The 20,038-nt window shown below is 32.1% G+C and overlaps 1 protein-coding gene across 3 annotated transcripts; it reads left to right on the top strand.

The window, feature by feature from the left end:
- The first annotated feature begins 10,151 nt into the window (after nucleotides 1–10,151).
- Nucleotides 10,152–18,791, top strand: LOC101217579 (chromatin assembly factor 1 subunit FAS1). Of its 3 annotated transcripts, none has more exons than XM_004138842.3 (13): nucleotides 10,152–10,286; nucleotides 10,426–10,909; nucleotides 11,054–11,153; nucleotides 13,175–13,322; nucleotides 13,402–13,525; nucleotides 13,659–14,014; nucleotides 14,099–14,419; nucleotides 16,088–16,169; nucleotides 16,274–16,414; nucleotides 16,649–17,056; nucleotides 17,800–17,937; nucleotides 18,209–18,254; nucleotides 18,344–18,791. In XM_004138842.3, exons 2-13 carry the CDS (start codon nucleotides 10,436–10,438, stop codon nucleotides 18,499–18,501), a joined length of 2,496 nt encoding a protein of 831 aa, XP_004138890.1. In that variant the 5' UTR covers nucleotides 10,152–10,286; nucleotides 10,426–10,435; the 3' UTR covers nucleotides 18,502–18,791. The 3 variants fall into 3 exon arrangements, with proteins under 3 accessions (XP_004138890.1, XP_031737033.1, XP_011649028.1); XM_011650726.2 differs by having other exon boundaries at nucleotides 10,197–10,286; nucleotides 10,394–10,909; XM_031881173.1 differs by lacking the exons at nucleotides 17,800–17,937; nucleotides 18,209–18,254; nucleotides 18,344–18,791 and adding an exon at nucleotides 17,154–17,423 and having other exon boundaries at nucleotides 10,193–10,286; nucleotides 10,394–10,909.
- Nucleotides 18,792–20,038: the final 1,247 nt, after the last annotated feature.

Here is a 20,038-nt window from a genome sequence, read left to right as displayed (position 1 = left end):
TAAATTCATGAAAATTAAAAATTATTTGTTATTAAAAATAAAGGTAATAGGAGATGGAATGATAAATTTAAAGATAAGGTATAAATCAATAATAAACAAATTGTGTGTATATTTGGGTGATTGAAGAATAAAAAGTAAATATTTTTTTTTAATTTATAAAAATAATTTTACAAAAAAAAGTATTTTTATGTGAATTTTATTATTTTAAACTTTTAATATCGTAAGTTTAGAACTTGGAACATTGTACCATTTTACGAGTTCAAAATTTTGCTTAAAAAGTATACAAAATCAAATTTAAAAGTATGTATACATATATATATATAGGTAGATGATACATAAACAGAGCAATAAAATAAATAAATAATTATTATTATAAATTATAAATTAAATGAGATGGGACCCACTGATATTTCTTTTACAGGAGAGAGAAAAAATTTAAAAAAATAATGTAAACAAAAAATTCACCCATTTTACCCAAATACTTTTGAAAACATCCATTTTTACCAATTTTTTAAAAAAACACCTCATTCTTTCAAATCACCCGTCTTACACTCACCTTCCAATGTTGAGATGTTTTGGCATTGGACTATATTGAAATTTATAATTTAGTTTGCATTTTAAAATCACATTTCAATTCAATAAAGTTGTTATTGATGAGTTATTAATGAAATTGAGTAGTATAATTTTGAATTCAATAAACTAAGATCATAAAACTATCTTAACTTGAATCCAATAATTAAAACCTTATGAATATTTAAACAAAAACTTTATATAGAAACATAAACGTAAATCAAGTATATAGTATAAACAATCTATAGCATAAGAATAAAGTTTGGACGTCTTATTATGGGGACAATACGGATGTGACTCATTTGTAGTTAGTACAAATGATATGATCCTGAATTTGATCATATGGAGACATGAAAGTGGGGCACTCTATGTAAAAAGTTTACTTAAGACTAGAACCATAAAATAGTCACTTTTATGTTATAACACTTTTGACTATATAAAACTGACTATTTGGATTATTGATGACCTAGATAACTTAATCTTAATCCTAAACGAGATTATTCTTAGATTTGCATAGGTGAAGGCAACTCAACCACGTTAACCCAATAAGTCTCCCATTTCAATCTTTCATGTATTTACTGTTCATTTGTCAAAGTGTTATAAGTAGTTTAGGCATGTGATAAGTTCTTAATAAGAAGTCTAACTTATAAGGTTTTGTCGCGTTAGTTGATCTTCACTTCATTGCTTGCAAACTCCATCTTGACGATTTTCCCAAAAGGATAATAAATGTGGTATCTTGGCATCAAGAGGTTGTCACCCTTAAAAGAGAAATAATATGAGTCTTGTAAGTAATAACTTCTAGATAACTATCGGTTAACTAAGCTTTATCATTTGCATCTCGAGAGGTGAACAAGTGTGGCGTTTAAGGCACTAAGAGGTGTCCGCCTTAATTAGAAGATAGTTTACTGATCTCTATCGCATCAAGGACTACCACATGGCTTAATCGCCTAGAACGCAAAGACCTTCCTTCGCACTTTCTTAACACAAGTCAGTTCATTCTCCATCCTTACATCTTTCTTTGCCACCTTTTACATAATTTCTAGCGTAGATAGTAGGTTTAGTACTTGGACATACTTTTACTTTATATTGTATAGTTATACTGCCTAGATGAGAAGTAAGTTTTATAGCTAAGGTTTGATAGAAATTTCTCATGTTCGATCCTGGATTCCCTAGAAAATCTATTACTTCGCTTATACTTGGGCAAATGATAACGTGTATAAATACCCGTTATTATAACCTCTTTTATTGGAATAATAAGGTCAAAATGCATAAGACGATTATCAAAGCGTGTAATTTACGTTGTAAATACATAAATATTTAGAAATACATCTTACAAAGGTATCATGCATGTTTTACACGATTGTTATGTTTAAATGCAAAATAAGTGGACAAGAAGAAATGAGTAATTCACAGAGCACATCTCGCACACAAGCCACGATGGGAACTCGCCTGGAGATGACATGTCATCACATGAGGAAGGTTCACTAAGAGACAATAATGGTAGTTGGAGTGATGTGATTTTATAGGACTGAAGTCAGCGCGGATAGGTTTAAAGGAATAGAAGTTTTTCGCCTAAAGTTGCCTATAAAAGTACTTCATCTTCACCAAGAAGAGTAGTGCCTATATGGACGAGAGGTCTAAATGGACCACAAAGGGAGCTTGCGTGAGCCAAACTCTAGAGAGTTGGTGGTAAGGGTTAGCCTAACCACCGATTGTACAACACTTCTTCATCTTTTCTAATAAGATTGTAACGAAAAAGCTTAGAGTTTGAGAGGAGAAGAGTTCATCCCCTAGTCCCCCTAACTTGTATTTCATTTTCCTCATCTTTCCATTTTATCATTTCTTTACATTGTGCTAAGTTATATTGTATACTGGCCAAAGGCCTTCATCCTTGAATACAATGTATCTTTATATACTTTTCAATCGATCTATGCATCTATTGTTCATCTGTCTTTATGTTATTTGTAGTTTAGGTCTATGATGTGCTCTCGTTAAGTAATACATATTTGTATCGCTTAGTGTGTTAGCTGAGCTACATTCTGCACTTGACGCTATGTAGCCAACTGCCCGAGAGGGTGAGTAGAAAAAACGTGGCTAACACACGTAAGGAAGAGTTTTCTCAACCTTACGAGAGAACTTTATTCATTTGTATTCTAAAAGACAAACAAGTGTGGACTAAGACGATGAGAGGTTATTGTGTCCTTAAATATGAAGCAGTCTAAGTATAATAAATAAGTATTACTAGATAGAAACCATTTAGTCAATCTAGTCATTTGGACTTGGTAAGGAAACCAATTATGGCGTTCAATGACTCTGAGAGGAGCCCCCATTAAACATAAAGATAATTTGATGAGTTATATCGCAGTGAGGTGGTCATATAGCTTATTCATCTGATAACATGAGACCTTACTTCATCGCCTTCTTAACGCAAGTTAGTTCACGCAATCTTCCACCCTGCCATAATTTATTCTCCTGTGAATGAGTCTTTAGGTGATAGTAAATAGCTTCAGTCTTTTTATATATTCTTTTACCGAAATCATCATAACGTCCAACCGATAAGTAGACCCTAGAACTAATGTCTTAAAATAATTTTCTATTTTCGACCCTGTATCATCCAAGTAAACCTACTGTTTCGCTTGCACTTGGGCAAATAGTAGAAAAATTTATACTTAACTAGGACTTATATATTACGCGATAAAGAAGTACATAATGATCATTTCACATGCTATAATCATGACCACTGACTTATCGCCTAGAATTAAGCATGCAATACAGAAAGATATGGTGAGCCTATCACACGCAATGAACCTACTTAGTGACATATTGCAATTGGATTGTAGAAATCTGAAACTAAAACTAAGTCCACAACCAACACATGAGACAAACAAACCAGTAAGCAATAAGAAAACTTGTACTATGTGTTTATTATTTGGAAATCAACATTGCATGAATAGAAACTGCACCCTTTTATCGCATGATCCTATTCTAATTGCCTGACAAGTCGCTCAATTAAAGCCTTAACATGACACATCTACGAACAACTGCAAATTACATATGCACACGTATCACAAACACAACAAGCATAGACCAAAATGAAGAATAGAAGGGTTTTTAGAGTTGAGTCTTGGGCAGTCAAGTGAAATCCAGGGTAAGATTTAGAACAAAAGGATAATTCTAGGGCAATCTCGATGTTGGTTCGGTCGAGATCAAAAGAAAAGAAAGGAAATTAAGGAGATCTTGGGCAATCTTGAACACGAAACCGACCAAGATTGGAGGTAAAAGAGGAAAATGGAAGGATCTCGAGGCAAACTCGAGGTTGTGTCAGTCGAGACTAAGATAAAATGGGTTTAAATTGTGATCTCGGGCTAATTCCGACCGGAATCACTAAGAAATTAAGTGTTTGGTGAATTGGATTTCATGTGTCATGACATGAAAATACTTAGAATTTTGGGAAGTAGGACCTAATGAGTTACTTAGAGTTTAAAGAATGACTAATCTATTTTGAGATTAGTATTCATAAGAGATAAAGATAGAAGAAAATGGTAATTCTCTGAGAATTTTACTGAAAGAAAGTGTAAGGAGTTGTGCTACGGAAAATCTTTCCAGCAAAGAAGAGGGTTTGGGACAAAGTTTTCTCAGCAAAGTTTATGCATGATTTTTCAAAACTAAGATTGGTTTAAGCTTCCTTCCAACATTTCTAGTGTTTTGTGGTTTATGTGTTTCATGTTTACATTTATGAAAGCATGTTTTACGTTGTTAAGAATTTACGGAAAGCATGTTGTTGTGATTGAACATATTTATATTGAACTTTTGTTTCTTAAAGCATGTTTTATAAAATGATTTAATATTATGTTTTAAGGAAAGTTAATCTTTATTATTTGTTTTGTATGCTATGATTGACAGTAAACCATTAATTATATTTCTATCAATGAGCTAGCTAATTATGTGCACATAATGAGTTAAGGCAATTGTGGGTTGAAAGGACCACATGACTGTGAGAAGCTGACTAATACATTAAAAGAAGCGTATTGAGCTTAGCGATATGAGCAACAAGATATGAACAAGTGAAATCCTAGGAGGTGCTAGTGATTGTGAAATGACAACATAGTACTACTACAAATTTGAGTTTTAATGACACTTGAAATCAAGAAAAAAGAGTGGGATGGAGTAAAATTTGTCGTTAAAAATAAAAATGCGGATTTTTTTGTGACACAATTTTATTTTTCTTGACACAATTTTCGCGTCTTTAATTAACGACATAATTTTTATGTCATTAAAAAATTTCCATAATAAAAAAACCTTATACCCAACTTTTTTTAAAAAAAATCCCCTTTCATTCATATGATACGCTCACAAACACACTGTCGTCGTAATCGTCGCGAGAATTTTTATGGTGTGTCCTCTCTCAAACCCTCACAAAACATCTTTTGTCTGTTTCTGTGCCTTTCCTCCATCCATTCACATCATTGTGCCCTCCTCTGTCATCCACATAACCCTCGCGAACAATGCTTACATGGACTCTGACAATGAGATGCTATTGATGAGATAGGGCTTCCCTTCCCTCAATGGCAGATCCATAAAATATATTGACAGGGGGTTTTATAGTTTAGTTAATATATATATATATATATATAATACATCTCATAACTATTATTACTTTTCTTCGAACGAGATTATGACCTCGTCAACTTTCTTTTAAAATATTTTTCCATTTAGATTTCAAATTAAATCTACTTACATAACATTGTAACGATAATAAATCTAGAAGATGTTGACATACAACAACAATACCATAACTTAAACAACTCAACAAGTGTACTTAATATTCATAGATTATTTCAAGAATTAATAAAATAGATACGAAACAAATGAACTAATATAAAAAATTAAGAATGATTTGAAATATGGAAATCAAATGCATAAAAATAAAATAACAAACTTGGAAAGAAAAAAAATAAATTACAAATTTTACCTCATAAATTAGGAGATAAAGTTGAAGAATAAGTCAAGAAGAAGTTGAAGAACAAATTTTAAAATCTAAAAAAAAGATAAGAATGATTTTACCTATTAAAACGAATGCACATAAATAAAACAACAAGCTTACAAATAAAAAGAAAAATAAATAAATAAACAAAAACTTTGTTTTGAAAATATGTTAAGAAGAAGAAAAAAATGTTCAAAAAAAAAAATGTTGAAGTTTTATAAAAAAAAATAATAATAATAAAATGAATGAAGTTGAATAACTTTAATTTAGGAGGAGAAGAGTTGTAATTTGGAAAAAAAAAGAAAAATGGTGAAAAAGAGGCTTACAAGTAGAGTAACCACTAAACTACAATAGTTTTCTTTTATATATATTATATAAAAACGATAAATTTGAGGGGACTTCCCCTGGGCCTATGCTAAATATGCTCATGGGTTCCCTCATCGCGTTGCTTTACTTTTTTCTTTTTTTCTTCACAAATCAAGATACATGGACACCAACGTACCTATAGTTTCTGCTTACTTTTCTTTTTCTATTACTTGCTTTGGGTAGTTGGGCTTATATTTCACATGACAAATTTTACAATGAGAGGAACATACCTCTTGTTTATCTTAATATCTTATCTATCTACTCGTTTTGTTAGTTATTTTTACTGAGAATATATAATATTATTTTTTGTTGTATCTCATATCATTATTGTTTTTGTTTCGTGTTTTAAGTTTGCCTTATTTTTTGGTTTGGAAGTAGTACACTAGTTGTGTGTCTGCTCTTGCTTCTTGTTTGGTAAATAAGAGTACAACATACAGTTATTATGATCAAGAACGACATAAAGTGGCCAAAAGAGAGTACTTACTTTATTTGATTTCAATGGGTATCTTTATGTTGATAGAATTGTGTTCTTTTAATAGAGTGGTTGAAACATCACCCCAAGCATACTGAAGTTAGCTCATATCATGTCCCAGTTTCTAAACTTCTGTTCAATTATGTTATGGAGCATGATGTGGGAGTTTTAACCTGTAAGAGTTTGGTTGAAGTTGAAGCTTATTTGATGTGCATGAAATGGAAAGAGTAAAGTTGACAGAATCATATGAAATTAAAGGACTATAATGAGGTAAGAAGCGTATTTGAATTATCTTTATAGAATCTGATGATTCATTGTAGTGAAAATGATTTGTTGTATGTCAAGGTGCAACAAGGAAGGGAACCTCTTGATGTTGAATCCTGTTCAATCTCAATTGATGGGAATCCAAATAATGATATTTTGTAGCTGCACAAGTTATTGGAAGATCATAAATATTGAAAATGCAAAAGAGGTTTGATAGTCAAATGAAAGAACTCAGTAATGCTGCCATCAAGAATTGAAATTAGTTAAATTAGACGATTGAAATTAGTAATGCTGCCATCAAGGTTTGATGCTTTGCAAGTTCTTTTAACGCTTTCTTATCCAATTTATTTTAGCACAAACGTAGTTAAATCATTGTGAACTATAATAGTCAAAGGATGCTCTTACAACCCGAACTTATGTGTACAGATGTTAGTCAAGAACATCATGCTCGAAACTCATTTTTAGTTAAACAGTAAGTTGTGAATTGAAACTTACATTTGCAACATTTATAGAGTATGCTTATGCTTATATATTCAGTGTTTTTATTTTAATTTTGTGTCCTTTATTTCGTCTTTTATTAAGAACCTTGGCTTATTTTGAAAAGTTCGTTTGTCCGCTTATTAAGAAGGAAATTTGTTTGGCATATATTTAATGAATGTTGACTAAGGTTCATTTTTGGCAAATTTGCAGTTAATTGAAGAATCATGAGATCGAACAAGTTCATTTATGCATTAGTTTGGTTAGATTAGGCCACACATACATGTATGAGAGTTAACTTATCTTTTCGATTATTATAAAACTTTTACTGACAATGTAATTTATACTTTCTATTATCAATATATATATTTCTATGTGTGTGATGTTGAATAATATGTATTTCAATTTTTTTTACAGTAGTAAAATGTTGAAATAAGTAAACATATTATAGAAAAATATGTGTTGTGAATTGAAAAATAACGACACTAAACAAATGTCGAAATATAAGCATTTATTAAACAGAAACAATGCCGTGAGAGCACATTTCTTGACAAAACGTGTAATGAAACATTTAAACATGACACTAAATAAGTGTCGTCAATAATGAAAAAATGACATTTTTTTATGTCGAGTTATAGATAAATGTGACACATTTAAAGTGTCAATATAAGAGTATTAATAACAATATAATGATGTCGAATTATAGATCACAATGACACATTTAAAGCGTCAATGTAAGGGTATTGATGACAATATATTGGTGTCGAGTTATAGAAAATTGTGATATATTTATTGCGTCAAGGTAAGGGTATCAATGACACAATCTTGACAAGGGCTTCAATGACGCACAAATTGTGTCATTAAAACTCTTTACAAAAACTTTACGTCGCTAAAACCCAAAAATTGTGTCATAGTCTATGCGTGTTTTACGATTTAACGATTTATTGAAATGAGGCGTTGAGCCTGTATTTATGAAATGAAAGTGATTTATAAATTGTATTCTCAAAAAAAGTATTTAAAACTATCACTTACTAAGTCATTAACTTATGTTTTAAGATCTTTCTCTTCCTCATATTGTAAGGAATTGAGGCCAAGTTGGGTTGAAGAAGGCAAGCAAGCTAGGCTGTGAAGGTTGAAGGCTGTGAAGACCTTTCTTTTTGTTAGGCCTTTGTATTAAAAATTGTATCTTTGACTCTTATACAACTCTTGATTTAAAGTTAATAAGGGTTGTGGTTGGTTGTATTATTTTCATAAAGGTTTTGTTTCTAAAACTAAATTAAATATGTTGACCCGATATCCAATGAAATCTAAAATAGAAAGGAAAATTTCATATAACTCACTGATTTAATGGTCCAAGATTGTTTGGGAGTTAAAACAAAAAGGCCACTTTTATCAAACTTGATGCTTTGGTGGCCTAAGATTCTTTGAGATTTAAATCGAACCAAAACCGAAACACATATGCATACAGTTTGACACATGGTTTGGTTAGGCTTTATATGATTTTTTTAATTTTTTTGGTTCGGTGCGATTTTAGCTTGAAACCGAATCGTGAAAACCCCTAATCACCACTAGTGCTAGGTCTCTATTTTCTCTACGGCAATTTTCCTAAACGTGTGATGACAGCTTTCCAACAATGTATATTAATGGTTTTTGTTCATATATTAGAATATTTTGTATTTCTTTTAAACTTTAAGATTATTTTTGAAACTTCTAAAAGTTGAGGGGTATTGAAAACAAAACACTAAAGTCTGCTCGGTAACCGTTTTGTTTTTGAAAATTAAGTAGAATGATTGAATTCTCATCAAAAATCTAAAAATAAACAAAAATGTTTAAAAGCTATTTTTAGTTTTCAAAATTTGACTTGTTTTTCAAACCATTGCTAAATGATTAAACAAAGGAAAATTTTTAGGAGTGGAAGTAGTGTCTATTAAGATTATTTCTCAAAATCAAAAACTCAAAAAACCAAATCATTACCATAAGAGCCTAAGAGATTGTTTAGAAAGAGAATATAATCACGATGGTTGATAATAAGAAGGGTGTTTGAAATAAGTGAAGATCGAGGATAGAACAAAAATAGGATCCTAAAACTTGAAAACAATGTAAAAGATGGTTAAATTGAAAATTATATGAATGAGATAAGTTTGATATTACAATTACATTTCAATTTCATTACAATTGAGCAAACACTCCTCAATTGCTTTTATCTAAAACTAACCATAACAATTTTAACATAAAAAAAAAGTGTTTTTGAAATCTTTGTGGAGGAGAATTTTCAAAACTAGCAAATTTTAGAAAATATCTATAACTTATAGCAAATTCTATCACTAATAGTCATTGATATGGTACAGTGATAGAAGACTATCATTGATAAAATTCAAAATTTTGCTATAACTTGTAGATATTTTAATTTATTTTGTTTTTTTTAAAAACTCTCCTTTTGTTTACAGTTTTTTTATAGGAATTTTTTTTTTAAAAAATAAAACAAAATGAAAAAATATTTACATCATATAAAACAATTTTGAAAAATGAAAAAAACCCACAAGTACACAACGTAAAACAACAAAACTACCATGTGATTAATTGTCTACACGCACAAAAAACGATATTGTACCTAGTTTAAACGATCTATTGTACCTAATTTAAACGATCTTGATAATGAAAAAAGAATATGAGAAAAAAGAAGAAAAAGAATATGAGAAAAAATAAACTCAAAGTTATACCAATTACATGAATTTTTTTTTATTTTGTTATACGAACAGTAAATATTAAGAGTTTTATTATATATATATACATATATATTTGTAAATTAGGATATCTGATATAATTTAGAAAAAAGGAAAAAGTAAAGAAATGGAAGAGGGAAATGGATTTGGTGTAGTGTAGAGGTTTCGCACGGGATAGAACCCTGTCGCGCCAAGCGAGGCCAATTTTGGAGCCAAATCGACGCCAATTTCCTTTGGCGGGAAAATTAATTTTTAATTTCCATTTTTTTCTTTATTCTCTCCAATACTATATATCTTTATTCACTTAAATTATTATTTTTTCTTCTCAAAGCCATACCCATTTCTCTCCCACCCACTTCTTCCAAAATCAAGAACACAGCCAAACAGTTCTGAACCAACAACTCAATCCCCATCCTCCTGATTTCTCGAGGTAATTCTCAACTGTGGACTCTCCTTCCTCCACTCTTTTCTCTTTTTCTTTCCCCTCTTTCACATTTCAATTTCCTTTTTCTCTTCTTCCTCTGTCTCAATTCTTAGGGTTTCTTCTGTTTTCCCTTTTGCATGTCTAGTTTCTTGGGTATGGATGCGGTGGTAATGGACCTGGATGAGTCTTCCAAACCTTCTTCGACGGATACCCAAGCTCGGCCACGGAAGGTCCAGAAGCGGAAGAGGGGTTGCATGGAAATAGTGTCTTTGGAAAAGGAAGAGAGAGAGGCGAGGATCGAGGGTATTCAGAGGGAGATTGACAGTTTGTTTAAGTACTACGATGAAGTTAAGTGTCAGAAAGTGGATCTTGATTTGGGCCAATGTAGTTCTAGTGATTCCATTGTTGCTGCTCTTATGGAAGAGAGTGAACTATCACTCTCGAAGCTTGTTGATGAGATTTATGAGAAGATGAAGAAGATTGATAATGGTGGTGTTGTGGAAGCAGTGACTGTTGCATCAGTAAAAGCTTCTGTTCTTTTTGTTGGTCGGAGGGTTATGTACGGCGTGCCTAACGCCGATGCGGATGTTTTAGAAGACGTCTCTAGAGAGTGTCTTTGGTGTTGGGAGGTACCTTTATATCCACCTTGTTCTTTATATCTGATGGCTTTCTGAGAAATTTTATGTCAAGTGGTTTCTTTGGTTGAACTTCTCAATATGTATTTTTAGCTATTTTCCAGTGCTTCATGCTCATCTTCCTTGTTAATTTTAAAGACCAGGGATCTAAAGTTGATGCCGAAATCCACCCGTGGAATACTGAACATTCGTCGTACATGTCGGAAAAAGATTCAAGAGAGGGTCACTGTTCTCTCGGGTAGGCACGTTTTTTTTTTTTGTATTTAAATACTAACTCGTTTGTTTTTCACCCTTCTGGGTTTGGGTTCAATAAGTGATCTGTAGAAAATTGACTGTTGCTTCTTGTTCCGTTTGTTATGGAAATTTGCCCAATTGATGCCTTTTCCTTTCACATTTTTTAAGTTTGTAACTGCCGCTTTGGTTGTGTAATTGCTGTTATTTCCTTTTCTGCGTTTGCTCTGCTCTCTCCATTGTGATTTCTTGGATAGCAGAAACAATAAATGACATTTCTGTCTACAAATTAAGGGTGATATATAATAAACACGGGGATCTAGTTAGATTGAAAGAGAAGAAGTTGTAACATCATGTATGAATGAACTTGATTTATTTGTTAGCCATCTAACACATTTATCATTATGGGCGAACAGTTTCTCTTTGTAATTTGAGCATTAGGCTCTTTTCATTATATCAATGAAGACATTTTTTCGTTTTAAAAAAGATTGTGGGTTGTAGACATTTCAGGTCTATGATGTGGGATTAAATACAATCTGTGGATAAGAGTTTAAAGGTAAAATGGCAGCAGTTGGCATTTCATGGAATCAGGTTCAATTGGACCACCTTCTGATTTTAGATTGTCAGACCTACTCAAGATTTCTTTTCACTGACCATTATCCTTGGAATCTCTTTTAGCTGTATTATGTTTGGTTACATGATTAGTTTTTAGTCTGTGGGTTTGTAACTTGTAATCATTACTAGATCAAGTTCATGTAAATGATGTTACGTGATTATTTTCTCTTTGTCTCTCCAAATAGTTTTTAGAAGGACTTGTCTGTATGTGTAAAGTTAATGGATCCTCAAGTAACACTCCCCTCAACTTAGTAAATGTTAATTAAAATGAACTTGAACTTTAAATCTTCAAACATTGGTTATGTAGAGGTTCGGTCAGAATGTTTTCCATCTGAACTATTGTAAGTAGAGTATACAAGAGACAATTTTTCCTTCTATTTTCTCTTTGGTAAGTGATGGTTGATCTCACCTCTCGCCATGCTTCAGACAGTTATGGTGGACATAATTGATGCGTGCTTATCAAGTATTTTCTATTGAATCATGTAGTGATGTTTTTAATTTTTCAAGAATTATTGAGTCAAATTCATGTGCTCAAAGCTCTAAATTTAGCTTCATCATTACTTGTAAGAACCATTTTGTTTGGGTTTTTTCCTCCATGTCACTATGTTTCTTCTAACATTTGTACAATATCTAGAAATAAATCTCTTTTAATTTTGAACCTGTTCAATCTATCTTGTGAACGCTGATTGCTAGTTTTACCAAAGACAAAGGCTTTCTAGGGTGGCATTCTTAGGTATTTCAGTGCTTGATAAACCACTTGCATATTTTCCTCTTTTGGATTGATTACAGATGATCTGACTTTGTTAACAAGAGCTATGTTAGGTTTGGCGTAGTAAGGTTAGATGGGTCCTATCAATCTTTGGTACTGCTCTTATCCATTAGAATTACTTTGACTATTGAGGCTAAAGTTGGCCTAGGATTCATTTTAGAGGGTTTGGTCCCTTTCATAAAATGCAGGTTTCACTTCCAAGTTTAAGCGTACATTTTCATTGAGAGATACATCACCCATATACAATCTAACAATTCCCATCCTTAAAAGATATTTAAAATGTTAAGTCTTTCGCCTCAAACTTGCTGGATATGAATTCTAAGTTTCTAGATTTTTCTTTTCAATTTCTAGCAATAATGACTGACGTAGCTAGTTTTCCCTTTTGTTAAATAAGGCATGATTGGTGTGGGCTGGGCACAGTTAGGGTGCTTATTTATTTATTCCTGAAGAAAACACAAGTCTAGCTATTACAAAGAATTTTGAGGTTTCAGCATGAGGCAGAAAAAGAGAAAAAGAAGGAATACATTGTTCCTTATAACTGTTCTTCTCCATGATTTTTTGGGGGCTTAGTTTAATGGTTTGATTCTGGAGTTTTTAGTCTTCTTTTTCTCCATGTTTAAGTTCTGATGTTTGTTTTCTTTCAGCCATGAAGTCATCACTACTTAAGTCAGAGACTGATCAGACTTGCATTCAGGAATTCACAAAAGCATCTGATAGACTTAGTAAAGTGTTTGATGAAGCCAAGATCCGTTTACTTACAGATGGTTTGTCACAGAAGATTGCTACTGAGATGTATGAGTTTCTATTTTCTTTAAGACTTCACATTTGTATTCCTATATATTGTTTGTTTAAGTTGAACTTCTTATTTCAGGGCTGAGAAGGAAGCAAAACGAGAAGAGAAGCTAATGGTCAAACAACTAGAGAGAAATCAGCGGGAAGCTGAAAAGGAGAAAAAGAGAATAGATAGGGAACAACAAAAGGAAAAGTTGCAAAATGTGAGTACTATGTGAACCAAAGTTTTATCATTTTCCTGCCTTGGGCTTAGGTGATGGCATTTCAATTTGTCTTGGTCTTCAATAGAACTTTGTCAAGTCTTGGGCTTTTTGAGTGATTTAAATTTAAAATCAGGAAAAGGAGTCAAAAGTGACAGAAAGGGAAGAAAAGCGTAAAGAAAAAGAAGAGAATGAAATGAAAAAACAACTTAGGAAGCAGCAAGAGGATGCTGAAAAAGAGCAGCGTCGCAGAGAGAAGGAAGAAGCTGAATTTAAAAAGCAACTTTCTTTACAGAAGCAAGCTTCCATAATGGAGCGCTTTCTTAAAAAAAGTAAACCTAGTTCGTCATTCCCAAATGACCAATCAACAACCGAATTGATTATATCGGTTCCATTGAGTAAAAAAAGTGAAAATGTGCTGCAGGCTTGCACACAGTTAATGGACTGCACACTTTCCTCAAGTGATGCGATCATTCCTGTTGATATCCGCAGGTATTCATTTGATTTATTTGGTATTATTTTTTGGGAGCCGTGTCTTTCTCAAGGTCTTATGTTTAAGATATGTCCTACTTTCAGGCAGCATTTGTCTTCTTGGCGCTTAATAGGCAGTTCCATTCGATCAAGAGGAGAAAAGCACTGGGGCATTCGTCGAAAGCCAAAGTCTGAATTATTTAAGGAACTTAAACTTTCAGCTGGCAGAGAATCAGCTAATGATGATGAATTGGGTGAGGAGAGGCTTGTAGATGGTTGGGAAGAGCAAATTACAGATGCTGGAACCAGCCAGACAGAGTTATGCAGTACTTTACTTGATGTCAGGAAGTCAAACAGAGGGAAGCAGTTGCTGCAGTTTGCAAAGAGCTATAGACCTGCATTTTATGGCATTTGGTCTTCGAAGAGGCAAGTTTCTTTGTACCATGATTATCAACTACAGTTAGGATGTTTAGTTCTTCAAATTAATTTTTAGGAAGAGCCTTGGTCAAAATATTGGCAATTTAGGGACTGGCCAGATGAAAATTGCACATATAGTTCCACCTTTATTTCTTTTGATATAAAGCATCCTTGTGTGTTTTCTACAGTTTTGCATGGACATGATTCTTGATTGTCAAAAGATAGTATTTTTTTTTTCATATGTGTGAGTCTTTGGGCCAGTTTATGCACATCACGACTAATCTCATGGGACAACTGTCTGATCCTACAACATTTAGGTGTCAAAGAAACTCGTAGGAAATTAATTATTAGGTAGGTGGCTACCAAGGATTGAGCCCATAATCTTAGTCAAAAGATAGTATTATGGATCTTCCATTTTGATCTTTAACCTTGTCAATACTTTTAGCCTAATCCTTTTCCATATGGCTTAACCAAGGATCCGAAATTTCACTTTCTCGTTGTGTCTTGGTATATTAATTCTTTTAATTAATTTTATTTGTAATTGCAAATTGCAATGGCAAGAGACTATATTTCTTCCTACATAATTGCAATATTTGGAAGTGGTTCTTCTATGCATTTGATCCGATCAAATATGCATCTGAGAAAACTTCATCATTTTTCTTAGATGTTTTTTTAAAGCATAGTCCCTCAAGTAATATTGCCTACTGCTTATGAAGGATGCTTTATGAGATAGATGTAAGGATATATTTGGACATACATAAAATTAAGCCCAAGAACAAGAAAGATCCAACACTGAATTACCGAATAAGGCTTCAATTAAAAATGTTAAGCTGATTGTTAACAAAACCTTAGTACCAAACTATTTCTATTTCATTTTCTAGTTTTCATTTAGTTCCCTAAGCATCTTAGTTGGTTTGTTTTGTTTCTTTGAGGAGATCAACAATATTCTTCTGCCTCGAAAGTGATTCCTTGAATGAATTTAGCATCTTCCACACCTATTTAAGTACCTCAACCATCCTGTCTTTTATTTTTGAAATCTTTAGCAAAATATTTTTTAATTATTAATTCGGCAGATATGTGTGTAATGTTTCTCAGTTATATTATACCATCAACTTGGGCGATTATGATTGTATGTAGCTATTCTTAGAGTGAAAACAGATAAGGTGTGTTAGCTTCACATTAACTGTTACCAGTTCTTTTATTGCTTTAATGAATCTGCTAAACCAAGCATGAGGAGATTGTTCAAGGTTGCAAAGACATTTCCAAACTTGGTAGCATCTGCAATTTTGTTCATTTTTATTTTATTGTAGTTTTTCTGTTTTGTGGGAGTACTCAGGGAAACAACAGGTTGTTTAAGGGGGTATGGAAAGAGTCAGGGATGAAGTTTGTTCTTTAGCTGGATGTAATGTTTCCCCTTTGGGCATCCATGTCAAAGGAGGAGAGCCCCTCTATATCAGGCTTGTTCCTGATAGGCTTGTTTTGAGCTGTTGTTTTGTAGCCTTTCTTCTCTTTTGAGTGTTGACCATTGGTATTCTCATTCTTTTTCCAATGAAAGTTTTACTACACACATATAAACATATTTATCATTTTTTATTACAAGAAATTGATTTTCATCAGTTGATCAGTTTTCCTCACTTTGAAACTTACAAACTTCTGGCCTTGATAAATGTTTTCCAGTCATGTTGTTGGACCACGCCATCCTTTCAGAAAGGATCCAGATTTGGATTATGATGTTGACAGCGATGAAGAATGGGAAGAGGTAGGAAACCCACATTTTTTGCTTACAGCTTTATTTTTTATTTCTACTTTTTGAGAACAAACCAATTATTTCATGTTTCAATGAATTCCATTCTCATTTTGCAGGAGGATCCTGGTGAAAGTCTCTCAGATTGTGATAAAGATGATGAAGAAAGTCTAGAAGAGGAAGGATGTGCAAAAGCTGAGGATGATGAAGAGAGTGAAGATGGATTTTTTGTCCCTGATGGATATCTCTCAGAAAATGAGGTGAAACATATGCCTAGTTTATCTAGTTTTTTAATGGTGGTAGAGAAATGGGTTAACATATGAATTGAATTAAAATTTCTTTCAAAATCCATTGTTTTATGTTCTCGAAATGAACTAAGAGGTTAGATGGGTTGGCCCTGGGATGAATTGGTTTTGCATTTTACTTTCATTAAAAAAAAACTAGTATATTATCAAAAAGTTGTTCAAGCTAGCGGCATCCCTTTGAGCTTTCAGGGCGTGCAACTCGACAGGATGGATACTGATGATGTTGATGAGGTCAGGAGCACACCTAGTTCTAAACAAGATATGGAGGGCAAGGAGCTCTATAGCGTGTTAAAGCAGCAAAAGCATCTCCACAACATGACAAACCTTGCACTTAGAAAAAATCAGCCATTGATCATATTAAATCTATTGCATGAGAAGGATAGTTTGCTAATGGCTGAAGATCTTGATTGCACATCTAAGCTAGAGCAGACTTGCCTAGCAGCTCTCAGTATGTGTTTGATGCCGGGTGGATGTCTCATAGAGATGTCAGTTGATGGAATGGCAGATGAAGATCCAGAGGTGTGCGTCCCAAGTGACAAGGACAATGGTACCCAGATCTCAACATCCACTATCCTTGACTCGGAAATGACTGCAATTGTAAGTTCTGTGCCTCCTGAGTGGTTAAATATTAACTTCCAGGAACTATTTTGAATAAATACTAACTTAGATTGGATTTTTTCGGATGCCAAAATAGGAGTAACCATGGACACTCTCCATTGAGTAAGTGCCATATGATGTATACTCAACCTATTGCAAGCAGATTATTTAGCGTGTCTGAATATTTTTCTGAAAACACGGTCTATGGTAGGGACATGGGAAATAGTCAGGGCATTTAGGAGACCATGCTCGGTAGAAATACTGAAGATATGGATGAAATAAATGTTAAACCCTATTGTTGAAAATTGGAAATATTTTTATCAAGAAGCTAAATATATATAAAAATGATGACTTAGGTGATTTTTTTTTTAAAATTGTTTATTTATTTTAATGATTGTGGACAAAAGTGTTGAGTATTTTAACTTGCGCTTTTGGCTTTATTGAGTTGTTGAAGAACGTAATATTCTTCAAGAAATATACACTTCCAACATTTAAGTTTAAAGTTCATGCATGTGTATTTAAATCTTTACGTAATGTTGTACACAATCAAAATTATAAATGAACATAGTTTATCAAAATTGTTTCCTTGTCTCAACAAGGAATTGAAGTTTGATGTGGTGTTGCTGTCTTTATATGCATGATTCTTAGCTGCAAGCCTGCATTGTCTTGATTCTTTAAAGTGTACATGCTTCTCTTGTACTTTAATTTTTGATCCTCTATAGTGACAATATCTCATTTAACAGGTATCAACTATTCAGTCTTGCTCACAGGGTATCAACAAAGTTGTCGAGTCTTTGCAGCTTAAGTTCCCCAGTGTACCAAAGACTCATTTGCGAAATAAAGTTCGGGAAGTATCTGATTTTGTAGAAAATCGGTGGCAGGTTGGTGAACTAGCTCTAAATTTGTACTTTTGTCGTGTCGCTTTTGAGTAAGACAGTTTTGGAACCAAGTTTTGATAATCTTCTTGTTTTGTTCATTCAAGTTCATACATGGGGTGAGCAAATTGTTATGGAGTAGAATTCTTTTAGTTGCTTGTTCGTGTCCCTGCCTGATATAACAAAATTTTGATTCTCACTTTGCTTAGATTTGAGTTTGTTCATTTTGATTTGTGTTCAATCTTACTTACCAGTAAGCACGATGTAATGTGTGCAGGTTAAGAAGGCTATTTTGGAAAAACATGGTGTTTTGCCGTCTCCAGGTTTGCAAAAGGATTTTGACTTTTGGAGATAAAACGATCACGCATACTTTACTCGGTATGGATTAACTGTTTTTCCTTTTTTTTGGCAGAAAAAGGCACCCGGAGACCAAAAACTATTGCAGCATTTTTTTCAAAACGTTGCTTGCCACCTGCTGGAAAATGTATTAATCCGAATGGAAGCTCACCTCAATCTTTGGAACCAGATTCAGCCGTCCAAGGTCAGAGAACTTGCACGAATCAACAATAGGATCATCTCATTTTTACCAGGTTTTGTCCCATGTCTCGCCTGTTCTTTCCGTAACAGACCAATATATTTGTGAATCTTATTGTAAACTGAACTGTGTAATATTAGAAAAGAAAAACAAATGTCAGGGATACTCTAGTTTGAAAAATGGTATCTTTTGCTGTGCCAAAAATGAAGATAATTGATATAGAAAAGTTAATAGTCTTGTATAATGTGAAGTTCCTTTTTGTTTGTTTTTTTTGGGATCCAAGTATAATCAGCAATAAGAATCTGTGTTAACCAAGTTATGCTTATATGGTGGGGTTGATTGGTACAACCTTGCAAGTTTTTCATTCTTTACAATTCTTAATCGTAGCTTTTGGAGTTACCAATTGACTTTTTGATTGTGCAAAACATTTTAGGGCTATTTTTTAAAATAGCAAAATAAATTAAAATAAATTAAAATTTTCAGAAGCTATAACAAATTTGTTATAGTATGTTAATGATAGAATTTGTTTAAAAATTTCTCAAGATTTTTTGTAATACCCAAAAAAAGGTATTTAAGAGTTCTTTTTCAAAATAGAAAAATTGATAAAATATTTATCTTTTACATAATAAAATCATTAAAAAAATAAAATTAAGCTAATTTTGTTACTTAAATAATTGAGTTAATTGAAATTAGAAAATAGTAGATTTTCTAAAATCAGGAGGGATTGAATTCAAAATTTTGCTTTTATTTTAATTTATTTTACTATTTTTAAAAATGATTTAATTAAGTATATATATGACTGTATATTTAATTAAAATTTTGGAATTTAGTGGCATAAGTGGAAAATTGATAATTATATATTGAAATATAATTAATGGATAATTTTTAAAATAACAAAATTAATTAAAATATTAAATTTTTAGATTCTTGGTAGAATTATATCAGTATATTATATCAATAATAAAATTTATTATATATTGTAGATATTTTGTAAAATTTACTATTTTTAAAAATTCTTGTTTCAAAAAGAGTGAATATAATTATTGTGAAAAAATGATTAAATTACTTAAATAAGATTGTACTACAATCTTACTTTGTGTATTTGGTTTAAAGCAATGTTGTTTGTTTTATTGAAAGTGATATAACTTTTAGATTTGATTTTGATGTATATTTGAATAGCAATTAATATTAATTTTAAATATTATAGTAATGAGAGAGCAATCAATGACAATTATTATCACAATTTTATAATTATTATCAAGTAACAATATGTATGATTGAATCGTAATTAAATAATAATCCAAAAGAAGGATCAAGTATGCTAGAAGATTGTTTGATTTTTCTTAATTCATATTTTAGTTGAAGATTGAGTATTATGTAACTTGTTTAGTTTGGGATCGCTATCAGATTATCATCTTTGAGTGCTATAAGGTTGTTATGATCTTATTGCTATCTTATTACCATCATTGGATTCTTGTAAGATTGTTGGAATTCAAATATGTTATATATAAATATATATTTATATTGATTTTGTATTAATTTATATGATGATTTGGTTATGGCTTCAATGGT

This window comes from Cucumis sativus, chromosome 2 (genome assembly GCF_000004075.3).
Source record: "Cucumis sativus cultivar 9930 chromosome 2, Cucumber_9930_V3, whole genome shotgun sequence".
Taxonomy (NCBI): Eukaryota; Viridiplantae; Streptophyta; class Magnoliopsida; order Cucurbitales; family Cucurbitaceae; genus Cucumis; species Cucumis sativus.
Note: the sequence above shows the minus strand (reverse complement) of the source record. Positions and strands in the feature narration are given on the sequence as shown.

Excerpts from the sequence above, each read along its gene's own strand:
- LOC101217579 (XM_011650726.2), top strand. The coding sequence starts at position 10,418 with ATGTCTAGTTTCTTGGGTATGGATGCGGTGGTAATGGACCTGGATGAG. Across the intron at positions 14,420-16,087 it reads GGCATTTGGTCTTCGAAGAG|TCATGTTGTTGGACCACGCC; the intron begins GCAAGTTTCTTT and ends AATGTTTTCCAG. Across the intron at positions 16,415-16,648 it reads GATATCTCTCAGAAAATGAG|GGCGTGCAACTCGACAGGAT; the intron begins GTGAAACATATG and ends TTGAGCTTTCAG.